The sequence below is a fragment of the Stenella coeruleoalba genome (genome assembly GCF_951394435.1).
Source record: "Stenella coeruleoalba genome assembly, chromosome: 15".
Taxonomy (NCBI): Eukaryota; Metazoa; Chordata; class Mammalia; order Artiodactyla; family Delphinidae; genus Stenella; species Stenella coeruleoalba.
In genome coordinates, this window is record NC_137161.1 from 49,789,619 (window position 1) to 49,813,239 (window position 23,621).

Genomic DNA, 23,621 nt, shown 5'->3' on the forward strand with positions numbered 1-23,621 from the left:
CCCACCCATTAGCAGAGAGGCTGCCTAAAATCATAATAAGTCCACAGACACCCCAAAACACACCACCAGACGTGGACCTGCCCACCAGAAAGACAAGATCCAGCCTCATCCACCAGAACACAGGCACTAGTCCCCTCCACCAGGAAGCCTACACAACCCACTGAACCAACTTTAGTCACTGGGGACAGACACCAAAAACAACGTGAACTACGAACCTGCAGCCTGGAAAAAGGAGACCCCAAACACAGTAAGATAAGCAAAATGAGAAGACAGAAAAACACACAGCAGATGAAGGAGCAAGATAAAAACCCACCAGACCTAACAAATGAAGAGGAAATAGGCAGTCTACCTAAAAAAGAATTCAGAATAATGATAGTAAAGATGATCCAAAATCTTGGAAATAGAATAGAGAAAATGCAAGAAACATTGAACAAGGACCTAGAAGAACTAAAGAGAAAACAAGCAACAATGAACAACACAATAACTGAAATTAGAAATACTCTAGAAGGGATCAATAGCAGAATAACTGAGGCAGAAGAACGGATAAGTGACCTGGAAGATAAAATAGTGGAAATAACTACTGCAGAGCAGAATAAAGAAGAAAGAATGAAAAGAACTGAGGACAGTCCCAGAGACCTCTGGGACAACATTAAACACACCAACATTTGAATTATAGGGGGTCCCAGAAGAAAAAGAGAAAAAGAAAGGGACTGAGAAAATATTTGAAGAGATTATAGTTGAAAACTTCCCTAAATTGGGAAAGGAAATAGTTAATCAAGTCCAGGAAGCACAGAAAGTCCCATACAGGATAAATCCAAGGAGAAACACGCCAAGACACATACTAATCAAACTGTCAAAAATTAAATACAAAGAAAACATATTAAAAGCAGCAAGGGAAAAACAACAAATAACACACAAGGGAATCCCCATAAGGTTAACAGCTGATCTTTCAGCAGAAACTCTGCAACCCAGAAGGGAGTGGGAGGTCATATTTAAAGTGATGAAGGAGAAAAACCTACAACCAAGATTACTCTACCCAGCAAGGATCTCATTCAGATTTGATGGAGAAATTAAAACCTTTACAGACAAGCAAAAGCTGAGAGAGTTCAGCACCACCAAACCAGCTTTACAACAAATGCTAAAGGATCTTCTCTAGGCAAGAAACACAAGAGAAGGAAAAGACCTACAATAACAAACCCAAAACAATTAAGAAAATGGGAATAGGAACATACATATCGATAATTACCTTAAATGTAAATGGATTAAATGCTCCCACCAAAAGACACAAACTGGCTGAATGGATACAAAAACAAGACCCATATATATGCTGTTTACAAGAGACCCACTTCAGACCTAGGGACACATACAGACTGAAAGTGAGGGGATGGAAAAAGATATTCCATGCAAATGGAAACCAAAAGAAAGCTGGAGTAGCAATTCTCATATCAGACAAAATAGACTTTAAGATAAAGACTATTAGAAGAGACAAAGAAGGACACTACATAATGATCAAGGGATCGATCCAAGAAGAAGATATAACAATTGTAAATATTTACGCACCCAACATAGGAGCACCTCAATACATAAGGCAAATACTAACAGCCATAAAAGAGGAAATCGACAGTAACACATTCATAGTAGGAGACTTTAACACCTCACTTTCACCAATGGACAGATCATCCAAAATGAAAATAAATAAGGAAACACAAGCTTTAAATGATACATTAAATAAGATGGACTTAATTGATATTTATAGGACATTCCATCCAAAAACAACAGAATACACATTTTTCTCAAGTGCTCATGGAACATTCTCCAGGACAGATCATATCTTGGGTCACAAAACAAGCCTTGGTAAATTTAAGAAAATTGAAATTGTATCAAGTATCTTTTCCGACCACAATGCTATGAGACTAGATATCAATTACAGGAAAAGATCTGTAAAAAATACAAACACATGGAGGCTAAACAATACACTACTTAATAACGAAGTGATCACTGAAGAAATCAAAGAGGAAATCAAAAAATACCTAGAAACAAATGACAATGGCGACACGATGACCCAAAACCTATGGGATGCAGCAAAAGCAGTTCTAAGAGGGAAGTTTATAGCAATACAATCCTACCTTAAGCAACAGGAAACATCTCGAATAAACAACCTAACCTTGCACCTAAAGCAATTAGAGAAAGAACAAAAAACCCGGAAGTTAGCAGAAGGAAAGAAATCATAAAGATCAGATCAGAAATAAATGAAAAAGAAATGAAGGAAATGATAGCAAAGATCAATAAAATTAAAAGCTGGTTCTTTGAGAAGATAAACAAAATTGATAAACCATTAGCCAGACTCATCAAGAAAAAAAGGGAGAAGACTCAAATCAATAGACTTAAAAATGAAAAGGGAGAAGTAACAACTGATAACGCAGAAATACAAAAGATCATGAGAGATTACTACAAGCAACTCTAAGCCAATTAAATGGACAACCTGGAAGAAATGGACAAATTCTTAGAAATGCACAGCCTGCCAAGACTGAATCAGGAAGAAATAGAAAATATGAACAGACCAATCACAAGCACTGAAATTGAAACTGTGATTAAAAATCTTCCAACTAACAAAAGCCCAGGACCAGATGGCTTCACAGGCGAATTCTATCAAACATTTAGAGAAGAGCTAACACCTATCCTTCTAAAACTCTTCCAAAATATAGCAGAGGGAGGACCACTCCCTAACTCCTTCTACGAGGCCACCATCACCTTGATACCAAAACCAGACAAGGATGTCACAAAGAAAGAAAACTACAGGCCAATATCACTGATGAACATAGATGCAAAAATCCTCAACAAAATACTAGCAAACAGAATCCAACAGCACATTAAAAGGATTATACACCATGATCAAGTGGGGTTTATTCCAGGAATGCAAGGATTCTTCAATATACGCAAATCTATCAATGTGATAAACCATATTAACAAATTGAAGGAGAAAAACCATATGATCATCTCAATAGATGCAGAGAAAGCTTTTGACAAAATTCAACACCCATTTATGATAAAAACCCTGCAGAAAGTAGGCATAGAGGGAACTTTCCTCAACATAATAAAGGCCATATATGACAAGCCCACAGCAAACATCATCCTCAATGGTGAAAAACTGAAAGCATTTCCACTAAGATCAGGAACAAGACAAGGTTGCCCACTCTCACCACTATTATTCAACATTGTTTTGGAAGTTTTAGCCACAGCAATCAGAGAAGAAAAGGAAATAAAAGGAATCCAAATCGGAAAAGAAGAAGTAAAGCTGTCACTGTTTGCAGATGACATGATCCTATACATAGAGAACCCTAAAGATGCTACCAGAAAACTACTAGAGCTAATCAATGAATTTGGTAAAGTGGCAGGATACAAAATTAATGCACAGAAATCTCTGGCATTCCTATATACTAATGATGAAAAATCTGAAAGTGAAATCAAGAAAACACTCCCATTTACCATTGCAACAAAAAGAATAAAATATCTAGGAATAAACCTACCTAAGGAGACAAAAGACCTGAATGCAGAAAATTATAAGACACTGATGAAAGAAATTAAAGATGATACAAATAGATGGAGAGATATACCATGTTCTTGGATTGGAAGAATCAACATTGTGAAAATGACTGTACTACCCAAAGCAATCTATAGATTCAATGCAATCCCTATCAAACTACCACTGGCATTTTTCACAGAACTAGAACAAAAAATTTCGCAATTTGTATGGAAACACAAAAGACCCCGAATAGCCAAAGCAATCTTGAGAACGAAAGAAGGAACTGGAGGAATCAGGCTCCCTGACTTCAGACTACACTACAAAGCTACAGTCATCAAGACGGTATGGTACTGGCACAAAAACAGAAAGATAGATCAATGGAACAGGATAGAAAGCCCAGAGATAAACCCATGCACATATGGACACCTTATCTTTGATAAAGGTGGCAGTAATGTACAATGGAGAAAGGACAGCCTCTTCAATAAGTGGTGCTGGGAAAACTGGACAGGTACATGTAAAAGTATGAGATTAGATCACTCCCTAACACCATACACAAAAATAAGCTCAAAATGGATTAAAGACCTAAATGTAAGGCCAGAAACTATCAAACTCTTAGAGGAAAACATAGGCAGAACACTCTATGACATAAATCAAAGCAAGATCCTTTCTGACCCACCTCCTAGAGTAATGGAAATAAAAACAAAAATAAACAAATGGGACCTAATGAAACTTCAAAGCTTTTGCACAGCAAAGGAAACCATAAACAAGACCAAAAGACAACCCTCAGAATGGGAGAAAATATTTGCAAATGAAGCAACCGACAAAGGATTAATCTCCAAAATTTACAAGCAGCTCATGCAGCTCAATAACAAGAAAACAAACAACCCAATCCAAAAATGGGCAGAAGACCTAAATAGACATTTCTCCAAAGAAGATATACAGACTGCCAACAAACACATGAAAGAATGCTCAACATCATTAATCATTAGAGAAATGCAAATCAAAACTACAATGAGATATCATCTCACACCAGTCAGAATGGCCATCATCAAAAAATCTAGAAACAATAAATGCTGGAGAGGGTGTGGAGAAAAGGGAACACTCTTGCACTGCTGGTGGGAATGTGAATTGGTTCAGCCACTATGGAGAACAGTATGGAGGTTCCTTAAAAAACTACAAATAGAACTACCATATGACCCAGCAATCCCACTACTGGGCATATACCCTGAGAAAACCAAAATTCAAAAAGAGTCATGTACCAAAATGTTCATTGCAGCTCTATTTACAATAGCCCGGAGATGGAAACAACCTAAGTGCCCGTCATCGGATGAATGGATAAAGAAGATGTGGCACATATATACAATGGAATATTACTCAGCCATAAAAAGAAACGAAATTGAGCTATTTGTAATGAGGTGGATAGACCTAGAGTCTGTCATACAGAGTGAAGTAAGTCAGAAAGAAAAAGACAAATACCGTATGCTAACACATATATATGGAATTTAAGAAAAAAATGTCATGAAGAACCTAGGGGTAAAGCAGGAATAAAGACGCAGACCTCTTAGAGAACGGACTTGAGGTTATGGGGAGGGGGAAGGGTGAGCTGTGACAGGGCGAGAGAGAGTCATGGGCATATACACAGTAACAAACGCAGTAAGGTAGATAGCTAGTGGGAAGCAGCTGCATGGCACAGGGATATTGGCTCGGTGCTTTGTGACAGCCTGGAGGGGTGGGATGGGGAGGGTGGGAGGGAGGGAGACGCAACAGGGAAGACATATGGGAACATATGTTTATGTATGACTGATTCACTTTGTTATAAAGCAGAAACTAACACACCATTGTAAAGCAATTATACCCCAATAAAGATGTTAAAAAAAAAAAAAAGTTAAAAAAAAAACAAAAAAAAAAACCCTGCAGAAAGTAGGCACAGAGGGAACTTACCCCAACATAACAAAGGCCATATATGACAAGCCCACAGCCAACATCATCCTCAATGGTGAAAAACTGACACCATTTCCACTAAGATCAGGAACAAGACAAGGTTGCCCACTCTCACCACTCTTATTCAACATAGTTTCGGAAGTTTTAGCCACAGCAATCAGAGAAGAAAAGGAAATAAAAGGAATCCAAATCGGAAAAGAAGAAGTAAAGCTGTCACTGTTTGCAGATGACATGATACTATACATAGAGAATCCTAAAGATGATACCAGAAAACTACTAGAGCTAATCAATGAATTTGGTAAAGTAGCAGGATACAAAATTAATGCACAGAAATCTCTGGCATTCCTATATACTAATGATGAAAAATCTGAAAGTGAAATCAAGAAAACACTCCCATTTACCATTGCAACAAAAGAAATAAAATATCTAGGAATAAACTTACCTAAGGAGACAAAAGACCTGTATGCAGAAAATTATAAGACACTGATGAAAGAAATTAAAGATGATACAAATAGATGGAGAGATATACCATGTTCTTGGATTGGAAGAATCAACATTGTGAAAATGACTGTACTACCCAAAGCAATCTATAGATTCAATGCAATCCCTATCAAACTACCACTGGCATTTTTCACAGAACTAGAACAAAAAATTTCGCAATTTGTATGGAAACACAAAAGACCCTGAATAGCCAAAGCAATCTTGAGAACGAAAAAAGGAGCTGGAGGAATCAGGCTCCCTGACTTCAGACTATACTACAAAGCTACAGTAATCAAGACAGTATGGTACTGGCACAAAAACAGAAAGATAGATCAATGGAACAGGATAGAAAGCCCAGAGATAAACCCACGCACATATGGTCACCTTATCTTTGATAAAGGTGGCAGGAATGTACAGTGGAGAAAGGACAGCCTCTTCAATAAGTGGTGCTGGGAAAACTGGACAAATACATGTAAAAGTATGAGATTAGATCACTCCCTAACATCATACACAAAAATAAGCTCAAAATGGATTAAAGACCTAAATGTAAGGCCAGAAACTATCAAACTCTTAGAGGAAAACATAGGCAGAACACTCTATGACATAAATCAAAGCAAGATCCTTTCTGACCAACCTCCTAGAGTAATGGAAATAAAAACAAAAATAAACAAATGGGACCTAATGAAACGTCAAAGCTTTTGCACAGCAAAGGAAACCATAAACAAGACCAAAAGACAACCCTCAGAATGGGAGAAAATATTTGCAAATGAAGCAACTGACAAAGGATTAATCTCCAGAATTTACAAGCAGCTCACGCAGCTCAATAACAAAAAAACAAACAACCCAATCCAAAAATGGGCAGAAGATCTAAATAGACATTTCTCCAAAGAAGATATACAGACTGCCAACAAACACATGAAAGAATGCTCAACATCATTAATCATTAGAGAAATGCAAATCAGAACTACAATGAGATATCATCTCACACCAGTCAAAATGGCCATCATCAAAAAATCTAGAAACAATAAATGCTGGAGAGGGTGTGGAGAAAAGGGAACACCCTTGCACTGCTGGTGGGACTGTGAATTGGTTCAGCCACTATGGAGAACAGTATGGAGGTTCCTTAAAAAACTACAAATAGAACTACCATATGACCCAGCAATCCCACTACTGGGCATATACCCTGAGAAAACCAAAATCCAAAAAGAGTCATGTACCAAAATGTTCATTGCAGCTCTATTTACAATAGCCCAGAGATGGAAACAACCTAAGTGCCCATCATCGGATGAAGGGATAAAGAAGATGTGGCACACATGTACAATGGAATATTACTCAGCCATAAAAAGAAATGAAATTGAGCTATTTGTAATGAGGTGGATAGACCTAGAGTCTGTCATACAGAGTGAAGTAAGTCAGAAAGAAAAAGACAAATACTGTATGCTAACACATATATATGGAATTTAAGAAGAAAAAAAAATGTCATGAAGAACCCAAGGGTAAGACAGGAATAAAGACACAGACCTACTGGAGAACGGAATGAGGATATGGGGAGGGGGAAGGGTGAGCTGTGACAGGGCGAAAAAGAGTCATGGACATATACACACTAACAAACGTAAGGTAGGTAGCTAGTGGGAAGCAGCCGCATGGCACACAGATATCGGCTCGGTGCTTTGTGACCGCCTGGAGGGGTGGGATAGGGAGGGTGGGAGGGAGGGAGACACAAGAGGGCAGAGATATGGGAACATATGTATAACTGATTCACTTTGTTATAAAGCAGAAACTAACACACCATTGTAAAGCAATTATACCCCAATAAAGATGTTAAAAAAAAAAATCTTCCAACAAACAAAAGCCCAGGACCAGATAGCTTCACAGGCGAATTCTATCAAACATTTAGAGAAGAGCTAACACCTATCCTTCTCAAACTCTTTCAAAATATAGCAGAGGGAGGAACTCTCCCAAACTCATTCTACGAGGCCACCATCACCCTGATACCAAAACCAGACAAGGATGTCACAAAGAAAGAAAACTACAGGCCAATATCACTGATGAACATAGATGCAAAAATCCTCAACAAAATACTAGCAAACAGAATCCAACAGCACATTAAAAGGATCCTACACCATGATCAAGTGGGGTTTATTCCAGGAACGCAAGGATTCTTCAGTATACACAAATCAATCAACGTGATACACCATATTAACAAACTGAAGGAGAAAAACCATACGATCATCTCAATAGATGTCAGAGAAAGCTTTCAACAAAATTCAACACCCATTTATGATAAAAACCCTGCAGAAAGTAGGCATAGAGGGAACTTTCCTCAACATAATAAAGGCCATATATGACAAAGCCCCAGCCAACATCGTCCTCAATGGTGAAAAACTGGCACCATTTCCACTAAGATCAGGAACAAGACAAGGTTGCCCACTCTCACCACTCTTATTCAACATAGTTTCGGAAGTTTTAGCCACAGCAATCAGAGAAGAAAAGGAAATAAAAGGAATCCAAATCGGAAAAGAAGAAGTAAAGCTGTCACTGTTTGCAGATGACATGATCCTATACATAGAGAACCCTAAAGATGCTACCAGAAAACTACTAGAGCTAATCAATGAATTGGGTAAAGTAGCAGGTTACAAAATTAATGCACAGAAATCTCTGGCATTCCTATACACTAGTGATGAAAAACCTGAAAGTGAAATTAAGAAAACACTCCCATTTACCACCACAACAAAAAGAATAAAATATCTAGGAATAAACCTACCTAAGGAGACAAAAGACCTGTATGCAGAAAATTATAAGACACTGATGAAAGAAATTAAAGATGATACAAATAGATGGAGAGATATACCATGTTCTTGGATTGGAAGAATCAACATTGTGAAAATGACTCTACTACCCAAAGCAATCTATAGATTCAATGCAATCCCTAACAAACTACCACTGGCATTTTTCACAGAACCAGAACAAAAAATTTCACAATTTGTATGGAAACACAAAAGACCCCGAATTGCCAAAGCAATATTGAGAACGAAAAACGGAGCTGGAGGAATCAGGCTCCCTGACTTCAGACTATACTACAAAGCTACAGTAATCAAGACAGTATGGTACTGGCACAAAAACAGAAAGATAGATCAATGGAACAGGATAGAAAGCCCAGAGATAAACCCACGCACATATGGTCACCTTATCTTTGATAAAGGTGGCAGGAATGTACAGTGGAGAAAGGACAGCCTCTTCAATAAGTGGTGCTGGGAAAACTGGACAGGTACATGTAAAAGTATGAGATTAGAATACTCCCTAACACCATACACAAAAATAAGCTCAAAATGGATTAAAGACCTAAATGTAAGGCCAGAGACGATCAAACTCTTAGAGGAAAACGTAGGCAGAACACTCTATGACATAAATCACAGCAAGATCCTTTCTGACCCACCTCCTAGAGAAATGGAAATAAAAACAAAAATAAACAAATGGGACCTAATGTAACTTAAAAGCTTTTGCACAGCAAAGGAAACCATAAACAAGATGAAAAGACAACCCTCAGAATGGAAGAAAATATTTGCAAATGAAGCAACTGAGAAAGGGTTAATCTCCAAAATTTACAATTAGCTCATGCAGCTCAATATCAAAAAAACAAAAAACCCAATCCAAAAATGGGCCGAAGACCTAAATAGACATTTCTCCAAAGAAGATATACAGATTGCCAACAAACACATGAAAGAATGCTCAACATCCTTAATCATTAGAGAAATGCAAATCAAAACTACAATGAGATATCATCTCACGCCGGTCAGAATGGCCATCATCAGAAAATCTAGAAACAATAAATGCTGGAGAGGGTGTGGAGAAAAGGGATCACTCTTGCACTGCTGGTGGGAATGTGAATTGGTACAGCCACTGTGGAGAACAGTATGGAGGTTCCTTAAAAAACTACAAATAAAACTACCATATGACCCAGCAATCCCACTACTGGGCATATACTCTGAGAAAACCATAATTCAAAAAGAGTCCTGTACCAAAATATTCATTGCAGCTCTATTTACAATAGCCAGGACATGGAAGCAACCTAAGTGCCCATCATCGGATGAATGGATAAAGAAGATGTGGCAAAATATACAATGGAATATTACTCAGCCATAAAAAGAAATGAAATTGAGTTATTTGTAGTGAGGTGGATAGACCTAGAGTCTGTCATACAGAGTGAAGTAAGTCAGAAAGAGAAAGACAAATACTGTATGCTAACACATATATATGGAATCTAAGGAAAAAAATGTCATGAAGAACCTAGGGTTAAGACGGGAATAAAGACACAGACCTACTAGAGAATGGACTTGAGGATACGGGGAGGGGGAAGGGTAAGCTGTGACAAAGTGAGAGAGTGGCATGGACAAATATACACTACCAAGCGTAAAACAGATAGCTAGTGGGAAGCAGCGGCATAGCACAGGGAGATCAGCTCGGTGCTTTGTGACCACCTAGAGGGGTGGGATAGGGAGGGTGGGAGGGAGGGAGACACAAGAGGGCAGAGATATGGGAACATATGTATATGTATTAACTGATTCACTTTGTTATAAAGCAGAAACTAACACACCATGGTAAGGCAATTATACCCCAATAAAGATGTAAAAAAAAATAAAAATAATATACACCTTATTTTACTTTTATTTATAACTTAAGGGCTTCCCTGGTGGCGCAGTGGTTGAGAGTCCGCCTGCCGATGCAGGGGACACGGGTTCGTGCTCCGGTCCTGGAAGATCCCACATGCCGCGGAGCAGTTGGGCCCGTGAGCCATGGCCGCTGCGCCTGCGCGTCCGGAGCCTTGTCTCCGCAATGGGAGAAGCCACAACAATGAGAAGCCCGCGTACCGCAAAACAAACCAAAACAAACAAACAAAAAACTATCCATGGGGACTCCCCTGGTGGTCCAATGGCTAAGTCTCTGCACTTCCAATGCAGGGGGCCTGGGTTCTGTCCCTGGTCGGGGAACTAGATCCCACATGCCGCAACTAAGAGTTCACATGCCACAAGTAAAGATCCTGCACACCGCAACTAAAAGATCCCACGTGCCACAACTAAAAGATTCTGCATGCCGCAACTAAATATCCCACACGCGGCAAGGAACATCCCAAGTGCCTCAACTAAGACCCAGGAAGCCAAACAAATAAATAAATAAATATTTTTAAAAAAATCAATGTAATCACCACACTAACAAACTAAATCAGAAAACCATAAGATAGTATGAATAGACCCACAAAAAAGTACATGAAAGAATTCATCCATTCATGGTAAAAAAACTTTCAGCAAATTAGGAATAGAAGGGTACTTCATCAGTCTATAAAACGTAACTATGAAAAACCTACAGCCAAGATCATACTTAAAGATTAATGACTGAATACTTTTCCCTGAAGATTTGGAACAAAGCAAGACTATCTCTTCTCTTATTACTCATATTCAACACTGTATAGGAAATCCTAGCTAGTGCAATGAAGCAAGTATAAGAAATAAAGGTATATAGGTTAGAAAGGAAGAAATGAAACTATCTCTATTAATAGACTGCCTATGTAGAAAATCCCAAAGAATCGACAAAAAAGAAAGAAGAAGAAAAAAAAGCCCTCATGGCACTAATAAGTGAGTTTAAGAAGGTCACAGAATACAAGACCAATATACAAAAGTCAATTATATTCCTATATATCAGCAATGAACAACTGTAAGCTGAATGTTTAAATATTACAATAGCCACCAAAAAAAGTGCCTAGGGCTTCCTTGGTGGCGCAGTGGTTGAGAGTCTGCCTGCCGATGCAGGGGACACGGGTTCGTGCCCCGGTCTGGGAAGATCCCACATGCCGCGGAGCGGCTGGGCCCGTGAGCCATGGCTGCTGGGCCTGCGTGTCCGGAGCCTGTGCTCCGCAGTGGGAGAGGCCACACCAGTGAGAGGTCCACATACCGCGAAAAAAAAAAAAAAAAAAGTGCCTAGATAAAAAACTAACAAAATATATGCAGAATCCGTACATGGGAAACTACAAAACATGATGAGAGAAATCAAAGAAGATCAAAATAAATGGAAAGATTCATTGTGTTCATGAACTGGAAGAAGAGCCAGCATTATTAAGAGGTCAGTTCTCCCCAATTTGATCTATAGAGTCAATGCAATCTCAATCAAAACATCTGGTAAGCTTTTCCATAGATATTGACAAGCTGATTCTAAAATGTATATGTAAGAGCAAAGGAACTAGGATAGCCAAAATAATTCCGATGACGAACAAAGTTCGAGGACTCATTTTATCCAATTTCAAGACTTACTACAAAGCTACAGTAATCAAGACAGTGTGGTATTAGCAAAAGTACAGACACATAAATCAATGGGAGACTAGAGAGTCCAGAAGTAGACCTACACAAAGACAGTCAACTGATTTCTGACAAGGGTGCAAAGACAATTACAGACAAAGACAGTATTTTCAACAAGCAGTGCTGGAACAACTAGACATCATATGCAAAAAAAATGAACCTTGACACATAACTCACACTTTGTACAAAAATTTATTCAAAAGGACCAGAGACCTAAATGTAAAACATAAAAGTATGGAACTTCTAAAATAAAATATAGAAGAAAATCTATGTGACTTGTGTTTGGCAATGAGTTTTTAGATACAACACCCAAAGCATGACCCATGAAAGAAAACACTGATAAATTCTACTTTATCAAATGAAAAACTTTTGTTCTGTAAAAGATTTTTTTTTTTTTTTTTTTTTTGCTCTACGTGGGCCTCTCACTGTCGTGGCCTCTCCCGTTGCGGAGCACAGGCTTCAGACGCGCAGGCCCAGCGGCCATGGCTCATGGGCCCAGCCGCTCCGCAGCATGTGCGATCTTCCCAGACCGGGGCACGAACCCGAGTCCCCTGCATCGGCAGGCGGACTCCCAACCACTGCGCCACCAGGGAAGCCCTGTAAAAGATATTTTTAAGAGAACGAAAAGACAAGCCATAGACTGGGAAAAATACCTGCAAATCACATATCTGATAAAGGACTTGCATCCAGAATAAAGTACCATTAAAACTCAACAACAAGAAAACAAACAACCCAGTTTTTTAAAGGGCAAAAGATCTGAACAGATACTGAAAGTCATCTGCTTCACACAAAGAAGATACACAGATGGCAAATGAGCACATGAAAAGATGCTTAATATCATTTGTTAGTAGGGAAACGCCAATTAAAACCACAATGCAGGGGCTTCCCTTGTGGTGCTGTGGTTAAGAATCCGCCTGCCAATGCAGGGGACACGGGTTAGTGCCCTGGTCCGGGAAGATCCCACATGCTGCAGAGCAACTAAGCCCGGGAGCCCCAACTACTGAGCCTGCGCTCTAGAGCCCGCGAGCCACAACTACTGAAGCCCACGTGCCTAGAGCCCATGGTGCTCTGCAACAAGAGAAGCCACCGCAATGAGAAGCCTGCGTACCGCAATGAAGAGTAGCCCCCGCTCACCGCAACTAGAGAAAGCCCACGTGCAGCAACAAAGACCCAACGCAGTCAAAAATAAATTAATTAAATAAATAAATATTTTAAAAAACTTAAAAAAAAAAAAAACAACGCAATGCAGTATCACCACACACCTATCGTAACAGCCAAAATCCAAAAAACTGAAAATACCGAATGCTCCAGAGGATTCAGAAAAAGAGGAACTCTCATTCATTGCTCGTAGGAGGCAAACTGGTACGGTCACTCTGGAGGACAGTTTGGCAGTTTCTTATAAAGTTAAACACAGATTTACCATATGACCCAGCAATTATACTCTTACGTGTTCACTCAAGTGAACTGAAAACTTACATTTACAAAAAAGCCTGCATGCAACTGTTTACAGGAGCTTTGGTCATAATTGCTAAAACTGGAAACAACATAGATGTCCCTCAGAGCTTGAATGGATAAAAACTGTGGTGCGTTCATAAAACGGTATGATATTCAGAGAGAATATCAACGGAATGTTGATTCACTCAACAGCATGGAAAGATCTCAAGTACATTTTACTAAGTAAAGGAACCCAGACCCAAAGGCTACACACTGTAGGATTCCATTCATCTGACACACTGGAAAAGACAAAACCATGGGGCAGAACACATACCAGAGCATGCCAGGGGCTGCGGGGGGAAGCCGATTACGTGGACGGGAATTTTCAAGAGATGTAACTATTCTGGTACGGTACTAGAGTGACTGATAACTATGCATTTGTCAAAACCCATAATTGTACATCATAAAAAACGAACTTTAATGTATATAAACTATCAAAACAACCTAGCCAGGAGGTTAGGGGATGCCAGCATAGAATGCAGACTGTGACAAATGAATCAAACTCTATCACAAATGTATAACTCGGCCACACTGAATGCAAGGAAAGAGGGAGGGCTGGCCTAAGAAACTTTGGAAATTGTTCTGAGTAAAAACTAAGGACAAAGACAAAAGTAACTGTATAGAAACACCGGAGTCTAATTGGGGGTAGGCAAACAATTCTAAGACTGCTTTGCATGTGCATTGGGGTTAAGCAAATAAACCATGGGGGATGGTGGGGCAAGATTTCTCACTAGTGGAGAAGGAGGTTCCAGATAAGCAAAAAGGGAAGGCCAACACACACCCCACATACTGGATGAGAATCGGAGATGCCAATGAGAATTCATGTTTACCCTAATATACATTCAAATGGATATGCAGAGAAATGACCATATGTGAGTGAGCACACCCACATATGTAACCTAGCTCTGTTTGCTAAGAGAGTCTGGAAGCAGTGACACCCCAGTAGCAATGGGCACTCTCAGCACAGCACCCAGATCTGGGTTCCTAACACCACTCTCAAATAAAAGGAACGAGGGCTCCTGGAGAAATGGCTGGTTTTAGGGCTGGGAAATGAGAGGAGCCTGCAGCATCCTGTAGTACCACAAAGTAAGGAAGCTCTCGAAAAATAAAGAATGGAGGCATGTCACAGGGATACGGGAGACAACTGGGAAGAACCACCACCGACCAGAGCTGGACAATTTGATACCACGAGGAACACTGCTGGACCACAACCCACAGTGTAAACAAATATGACAATTGCCAAATAAATTCATTACAGAGGATATCCAAATAACATGTGGAGATACCACCTCGGGGGTCCCTGGAGCATGGACTGGACCCCATGACGGACGGAAAAAGGAGAACTTGACAGAGGAGACACCTGGCAGACACACCCCAACCAGGTGATCCAGGTCAGTATCACCCGTGATGCGAAGGGTGCCTCTCCTCTGTGAGATTCTCCCCACAACCTGTCCAGTCATGAGAAGACATTAGACAAGCCCAATTTGAGGGACATTCTACCAAACACATGACCAGACATGCTCAAAACTGTCAAGGTCATAAAGAGGCAGGGAAGTCCAGAGACTGCTGCAGACCAGAGGGGACAGAGGAGCCATGACGGCTAACGCAGTGCGGGGACACCGGATGGGAAGGGGTGCTGGTGGAAAACCAATAAGGTCTGGAGTTTGGTTAATAGTTTTGTTTTGTTTTTAAAGGCAAATGTTTCTTGAATACTACGTGCGGCTCACTGTAACTGCAGGAAGAAAATTGAGACCTGATCCCCCCCATGACAGCAGATGTCCAGGATGTCAGGAATAAAGACAGAACACTGGACACCAGAGGGTCAGCAGGGAGGGCTCCCCTGGTCTTCTCCTCGCACCCCTCCTGCTGCCTCCATCACTGGGCAAAAGCTGCCCAAGTCCATATGCCACCGACTTTCCTGGTAACATGGAGGCCACCCCCACAGTGGTGCCCACCCAGCCCTGGCCGTGTGTGTGCACATCCACACACACGCACCCAGGTGGAGCCTGTCTCTCCCGACTCAGACTACGTGGGGACCTAATTAGCAATGGCTGAACAGCTGGACATCCTCCCGCCCCACAACCACACTCCAATGCCATGAAAGAAAAACGAAATTTGGTCTCACTAGTTAAAAAGTAAATCTACCAACAACACATTAAAAGGATCATACACCCTGATCAAGTGGGATTCATCCCAGGGAGGCAAGGATTCTTCAATATATGCAAATCAATCAATGTGATATGCCACATTAACAAATCGAAGAATAAAAACCATATGATCATCTCAACAGATGGAGAAAGAACTTTTGACAAAGTTCAACATCCATTTACGATATTTTCAATTTTTAATTTAAAAAAATTTAAAGTTTTAAATTGTGGTAAAATACACAAAGCATAAAACATACCATCTTAACTAAAAAAAAAAAAGTAAATCTAAGGCAAGCATCATAGGAAACTTCCTACCTTACAGGAAAAAATGAAAACAGAATGGATTTAAATTTCAGATGAAAAGAACCTATTCATTTTTCACTCCTGTTATAGAAATGCCTAAATAAAGAAAAAAGTTTTCAAAAAATCATAGGATCTCAAAGCTAAACCGAACAACCAACCTTAGAAAGGCTCAGTCAGCCCCCACTCTGCTCCAGGAAAGAGTCAGCCCTCTGCCCAGCTCTAGGAAGGAAGGGGACACCCCCCCCCCCCACCACAGCTCTAGGAAAGGAGGAGACAGCCCCTGACCAGCTCTAGGAAGGAAGGAGACAGGGCCCAGGCATGAGACTCTCAGCTGCTCCCTGGTGGGGTAACCCACAGACTGACCTAGGAGAGGTTACCAGGTCACCTAATATGCATTATCAAGGATGTCTGCAAATATTTTCTTTAAAATATCAAAAAGAAAAAATTTAGTTTTCTCTCCCTTTCAGATAAAGTGCTATAAAATTAAAACAGAATCATCTCGGAAATGTCACTCTCCGATGGGTGGTTTTATGGACTGTGGCTACATTCTGGGCCTTAGAAAAATAACCTCCAGTACTTTTTCTTTAAAGGTTTTCTTTAAAGGTGTGTGCTGTAGAGAGCTCAGACGTAGGGCAGGTTTATTTCTTAAACAAACTGGAAGCATTTTACAGAGAAGCTTGTGAAACCAAGCAGAGCATTTCATTAGCAATCAAGGGGCCTGGAGGGAAGAACTAACTTCCCATGAATCTAGGAAGCGCTGAAAGCTCAGAACAACAGAAAATGAAGCAAGATTCGAGTACTCTTTTGGTTCCATTTTCTTCCTCAAAATTTCCAAAGAACACCTAAGAGTTCAGCAAATGCAGGTGTGTGTGGTTCTGCTGGGCTGCGCCAGTGCTGGGCCTGGGCGCTGACTGGCCGCAAGGCTAAGCTACCAGACCCCAGGTGAGACCTCTTGACCATGAGTGAGACAAGCTGCCGCTGCTAGAGGGTGCAGTTTAGGTTCACCTCAGACGCTCTAACAGTGACTGGCAGCTGGGAGGAAAGACCTAATAAACTCTACTACAGGTAAAGTAAACAAGGAAAGACTCAAGCATGACACTGCACAGCAAATCTGAACCAAAAGGACAGTACCGTAAGCTGGCAAAGCCAGGAATCAGAGTTGGGCTGAAACTAGTTGTGAGATCTTTTTGAAGTAGGATTTTAAAAGATATATTATCCCGGGGACTCCAAGGTACCATATGAAACTGGGGAGATAAATAATTTTGCTGATGTGTCAAAAAGTCCTCCATTCGCTCCAGTGCTTGCAGTTCCTTGGAGAGCACCATGGCGGCAGTCACCTACACATGGTTACTCATACGGTCCTGGCCATCACGGCGGGTCCCATATGAGGGCACAATTCCCGAGGCCTGGGAGGAGCTCACCTTCTTCTGCAACAGATCCTCGTTTAGCTTCAGGCTCTGATCTGAACTGGGAGCCTCAGTGCATTGGTGGTCCCCAAAGGGGTACATCTGGGACCCACTGGGGGGTCTGAACAGACAGGAGCCTGGAGTCAGCAGACTGGGCAGGGCCAGAGAAGCTCATCCAGAACTAGGGCAGGAGTCTTAAGTCTGAGTGAGCTCACCTGGGCCCTGCGAAGGAACGAGGAAGGGAGCTCACAGAGCCATGCCATCACATGACAAGGACCCGGGCCAGGATGGCAAGGCAGCAGACTCGAAAAGCTCCCAGAGAGGAAAAAAGGTCCCTGTGGTATTGTCATATCATAAGAAATATTTATTTGGTCTTCGTCCAGGTTCCTGGCACAAAGCTCCTAAAACTCCAGGGATTTCCTGAGTGATGAGGTGAGAGGAGCATCTGTTATTCATAACAAGCCCCTTTCAACCTTACCTGGGTTTATACCAATGAGGTGATTCTTGGAGGATGGGGGCTGGTTGCCAGAGGAAATTTCAGCCCCACTCCTGACCTCTAACCTCACGGGACGGGGAGGGGCTGGAGACGCAGCTGATCTCCAACAGCCAGGGATTTAATCAGTCCTGCCTGTGTAATGGAGCCTCCACACAAACCCCAAATGGAGGGGTTCAGGGAGGTGCTGGGAGGGTGGCTCCCTGGGAGGGCGTGGGGGCTCTGCACCCCTTCCCACACCTTCCCTGGGCATCTCTCCCATCTGGCTGTTCCCGAGTCATGTCCTTTATGATAAACCAGTAACATAAGCAAAGTGTTCCCCTGAGTTCTGTGAGCTGTTCTGGCAAGTTATGGAACCCGAGGAGGGGGTCGTGGGAACCCCAATTTACATATGGTTGGTCAGAAGCACAGGTGACGGCCTGGACTTCTCACTGGCGTCTGTGGTGTTGGGGGGTGTCTCGTGGGACTGAGCCCTCAGCCTGTGGGGACGCCGGGCAGTTAGGGTCAAAACGCACTGACTTTCAGGACACTCACGTGGTGTCTGGACAATCAGACGATTACTCGCTGTGAGAAAAAACCCACATCTGGTGTCACAAGCATGTGAGCAGAAGAAATAAAAGTGTTTCCCTTTAGTCACCTGCAAAAGAGCAGGAGTCAGACTGTGTAAAGACCCCTTGACATCACAAAGTTCTGAGGAAAACTGCTCTGAGAGCCACAGACCCAGGCAAGTGGCCAATTTCTACGTGTGCAAGGAAGGACACAGAAAGTTCACCTTCTCTGTATCTTTTCTTGGAACGTTGTTTTGGGATATGCTCCAGTAAAGAGAGAGAATAAACCCCAAAACAAGACACGAGATCTGAGGAATTACAACTACAACTCAGAGAGAACCAGGGGCCTCTCGGGTGGGCAGTCTCTGACCTGAGTGTCACACCCAGGGCCTGGGGTGCCGAGCTGGGGAGGAGGGAGGACACAGTTGGAAAAGTATCCTGTGGTGGCACAGAGCAATGATAAAGGCTGCAAAATGTCAAGGAAATTTTATGGAGCAGGAGCTGCTCCTAGAAGACAGAGGACGGAGGTATTAAACACCGACCCTGGCTTCAAGGAGCTCCCAGGGAGTCGCACAGACAGGTAGACTAATGACACTAAGAACTCTGTTAGATGTGCAGAGGGTGAAGGAAGCATAGGCTAGGGGTCCATTATTCAGCCTCCTGGTGGGGTCAGCAGTCCATGAGGGCAACTGTAACACTCAACGTCAAGTGAAAGCTGTGGACAGTCTGTGGCATTGTGGGAAATTCCTGGGACTTAAGGGACTCTGAGGTAGCTCACAGTCCCCAGGAGATCTGGAACCCTCCAGAAAGAAATCAATACAGGGCGACTGCCTACTTGCCAGAGCCATCTCAGCCAGGGACCCTCGTCCCTGAAGATGGTAAACTGGTTCCTTCGTGCAGCTGAAAAGCACTGACTCTACCCCAAATAGCGAGAAAAGATGGGGGTGGGGGGAATGCATATGCCAAAGCAAATCATTCTGTGCTCAGTACCGGCCTTAAAATATCTTCTTGACCCACTGGTTCAAAACGGTTTCCTTCTGAACCGAACAGAGAATCCCTGTGGAGATCAAAGGCAGCCCCTAACACTGGAAAGCCAAGCTGAGTTTTTTATAAGCTGTGCTCTCTGCGAGCTAAGCCACCGGGGTTTTTCTACTGTCATGGCGCCGGTTTAAGGGTCTGCTAAAGTCTCGGAGATTAACTTTGTCTTGACTCCATCTTTTACTAAGTGACAGCTCAACCGTTTAGAATGACTAATCCCGTGGAGAATAAAGCAATACTGGCAAGAAGTATTTTCTATAGTAACTTAGAGCGCACGAGAGTCGAAGCTGAATCCCCCAGCGCCGCACACCGAGCCTCACCGCGCGCCCGGCCCTGGTCCCCGCGGCGCCCCGCTCGGTGTGTGATGACGGTCGCTGTGCAAAGCGTGGCATTTCCACTCCCTTGGAACGCATGTTCTGAAAACTCAGAAATGACGCCGGGACGGCCGGTGCCCGCGGCGTGCAATCCCGGCCGGCCCGCCGGGTACCAGCGCCCTCCGGAACCCTCTAGAAGGGCGACTGCCCACTGGCCCCAGGCCATCTCAGCCGGGGGCTGTGCCCCAACCCCACTGGCCCCCGCACTGCCACGTTTGTCTGAGAAGCCCAGTTTGGCTTCAGGCACCAATGCTCGACCCAGGGCGTTTGTGCCCCTCCAGGCGTGGGGATCGGGGTTGGGGGGGTGTGCACTCCGCGCGCGCGCGGACGGGGGGCGTCGGGTGTCCAGCGGTGTTCTGGGGGGCGGCCTGGGGCGAGGGGAGGGAGAGAGGGAGACTGGGGCAGACCACGCGGTTCTCCGCCTGATCAAACCTGGCGCGCACAGAACCCCGCAGGTGAGGCCGCACCTGCTGCTCAGGCCTCAAAGCTTTGGAGCCGCGGGGAGGCGGCGGGGCCACAGCTCGTGGGACCTGTAGGCGGCAAAGGGGAGTCACCGCCTCACGAGCTCCTGGTCAGCGCGGGGTCGGCGTGGGGGCCCCCCGGACCTGCAGGACGGAGGGGGGCGCAGGGCCGAGGCTCGGCCGCGAACCCGCTTGGGGATGGGCCTGAGGGTGGGGGGCAGGGCGCGAGCGGAGGGACCACACTGGGGCGCCTGGCCCCGCGAACTCACAGTAAACGAAAGCGAGGGCCTTCAGGAGCACGATTCTGGTCAGCCAGAAGGTGCCCGCGCGGAGGCGGGCTGGGCAGCCCGCAGGGTCGCGCCCCGGCCCTGGCGAAGATTCAGGCGCCGGGCCCGCGACCCCGGCCTTCCGCCTCCTCAAGGGCTCCTCCGGCGTCGCCATCGCCGGGCCGTCGGAGCGCATGCGCGAGGAGCGCCGCGCGCTGAAAATGCCCCGCCCACGCCGAGAGACCCCGCCCACACTTAGAGGTCCGACCAACTCCGGCCAGCCACGCCCATGCGCGAGGAGCGAGGACTTGGCCCGATACCGCTCGCGCTCCCCGCAGGTCGCTCGGGGCGCTGCAGCCGTGAGAGTAACGCGGTGGGTTCGTGGAGAACGGCTCGTCGCCCCACCTGGAGCGGGCTTGACCCACTCACTCGTTCATTCACTCGCTCATTCATTCATTGAATTAGCCAAAGTTGCAGAGGCCCCCAGTGCACTCCCCTACCTAGGCGCCTCCCCTCCTGGACCCTCACACTGGAGAGGGACGGATGGCACTTCAGAAGCAGAAATGCAATGTGAAAGAGATTATTGGAAAGCACGTATCAGACCACAGGCCTTCTCCGCGTCCAGGGCAGCTGAGATGTGGGCAGCCAAGGACCCTGGAGGGTACTGCGCTCCTGCTGCACGCCCTGGCAGTGTGTAGACTTGCATTCCTGCAGAGGAAAGGCCAGAGCAGCAGCTTCACCCCAGGGCTCCAGGCTGCCACTGCCTGAACGGGTGGTGTGGACCGGTACCTCACAGGTGTCCCCTCCCAACTCCCCATCTCTGCTGTCTGAGGAGGGTGCTGGGGTGATGATCACACAGCTAGTGAGGGACAGTGCACGCAGTGGCTGGGCCCTAAAGTTCAGACGCTCCAGCCTTCTTTCCCTTTACCCCCCACCAACCCCACAACATCTCTGCACAGGACAGCAAAGTCCCCTTAGACGGTCAGCGCTCCTATTGGCCCTCAAGACTGGACCTCCAGCCGCAGGGGAGAGTGGTGGGCTGAGGATTCAGAGTAAGGAAGAGCTTACTGACCAATGACCTAAGCATAACCCCAGTGAGGACACAAGCAACTCTACATTCTGAAGATACAGGAGAGGTGTCTCTAAGCAGGTGGAATGGTAGGCATTCCTCAGAGGAAGGAAGAGCTGTGTGAGAGAGTGGACCTTAGGGGTTACTGGGTAAACTGTGGGGAGCTTGGAAGGAAATGATTGAGGTAGGTGTGTTTTTTTCTTATTCATTTGTTAGAGCTCTTTACATATTAAAGATCCTCTTTTTTTAATATTGCTTGGGATTTTATCTACTTAAAATATCTTTCCATTTCAAAGTGGAAGTAGATCAACATTCTCACTTTATAGTTTAAAAGAAAAAAACATTAAAGTCCATGAGGTATAGTTTTCATTTTAACTATACCATTTTCATTTGTGTTGGCCACTGAGAATTCAAAGGTAAATATGAAATAGTTTTGATCCTGAAAGAATTCACAGTCTAGTAGGGGAGAGACAACCACCTAGTCATACAATGTGAAATGCACTACACACAACACGCCCAGACAAGTGAGTGGTGAATTTTGTCAAGAAAGATCTTCTTGTCTGTATATTGCAAATGTTCTGGGTTTTTTGTTTGTTTTTACGTCTTGTTCCTAGTCTTTGGTATGTAAATTATCAATAGTTGTGTAGTCAAATGATCAGTTTTTCTGGCATATTTAATTATATCTTCACCTGTAGTGTAAGCCCCATGAGGGCAGTGATTGCCTCTGGACATAGGCTCTCCCAAATTAGGCTTGACCAGGAACTTCCGGAACCCCGCCTCCAGCCCTCAGCTGCCACCCCACCCTCCCATTGTTGGGGTAATAGCATTTACGTGTATATTACAGTGTGATTTTTTTTAAAAGCTCCCTTTTCTTTTCCATGAAAAACCCTCCCTCGGACCCCATCTCTAAGACCTATAAGAGATTTTCAACGGAGGGTGCAAACATCTTCTGTAGCCTGGAGAGCCCCTAGCTCCTTGAGCCCTCATCCTGAGGGCTCAAGCCTTGGGGAGCCCTGGCTGTGTCCTGCTTCCAGGTCCTTCCACAGGAACCCACAACCCACACCTCCCCTCCATACCCGCTGTTGTCCGGGTGCCACGTTCGGATGAGCCCACACAGCCACTTGGGAAGAGTGGGGAGAGTCCAGGGCCCCCAGCCCAAGCCTGCCCGAGCTTCCCTGGGTCCCCGCCTGGATGTGGGAGCTGCACAGGGGATGGAGGCAAGGAAGGATGGCTCTGCTGTCAGGTGTGACCCCGGGTGCTGCTTTTCAGGTGGGGACAGTTTTCACAAAGGGCCCTTTGTCCTCAGCTTCCCCTGGCTGGGGCTGCATTGTTCCCCCCTGAGAAGGGCACAATGGGACATTGTGCAGAGCAGAAAGGGGCCCCTTGTCCAGCCTCCAGCTCGCTGGGCTCTAGGCTCCCTCCCCGGGTTTGCACAGGGTGGGCGAGGCCATCAGAGGGTCCACCGGGAGCTCATGTTCTCATGTCTCCTCCAGGGTCCTCCTCTGAGCTGACTGCAGAGGTCCAGTCCATCTGAGGGTCTAGAACCTTCACGGGAATGAACCCCATCGAGCAGGGCTTGGCCATGGAAAGGCTGGCCAGTGGCTCAGTTCGTGGCCGTTTCAGCCTGAATTTAATCCAACGTGCACTGGTGTATTGTTCAGACATAAAAAAGAGTCATATTGATACATTCTACAACATAGATGAACCTTGAAAACATATTCAGTGAGTGAA

At 44.2% G+C, this 23,621-nt stretch overlaps 1 protein-coding gene across 1 annotated transcript in view; it reads right to left on the reverse strand.

The window, feature by feature from the left end:
* The window catches only part of LMF1 (lipase maturation factor 1), a 96,387-nt gene extending 75,385 nt beyond the window's left edge, over window positions 1-21,002 (reverse strand). The window contains exon 1 of the mRNA XM_079945599.1: window positions 20,825-21,002. Coding sequence (XP_079801725.1) covers window positions 20,825-20,996 — 172 coding nt within the window. The 5' untranslated portion in view covers window positions 20,997-21,002. The remainder of the gene's footprint in view (window positions 1-20,824) is intronic.
* Window positions 21,003-23,621: the final 2,619 nt, after the last annotated feature.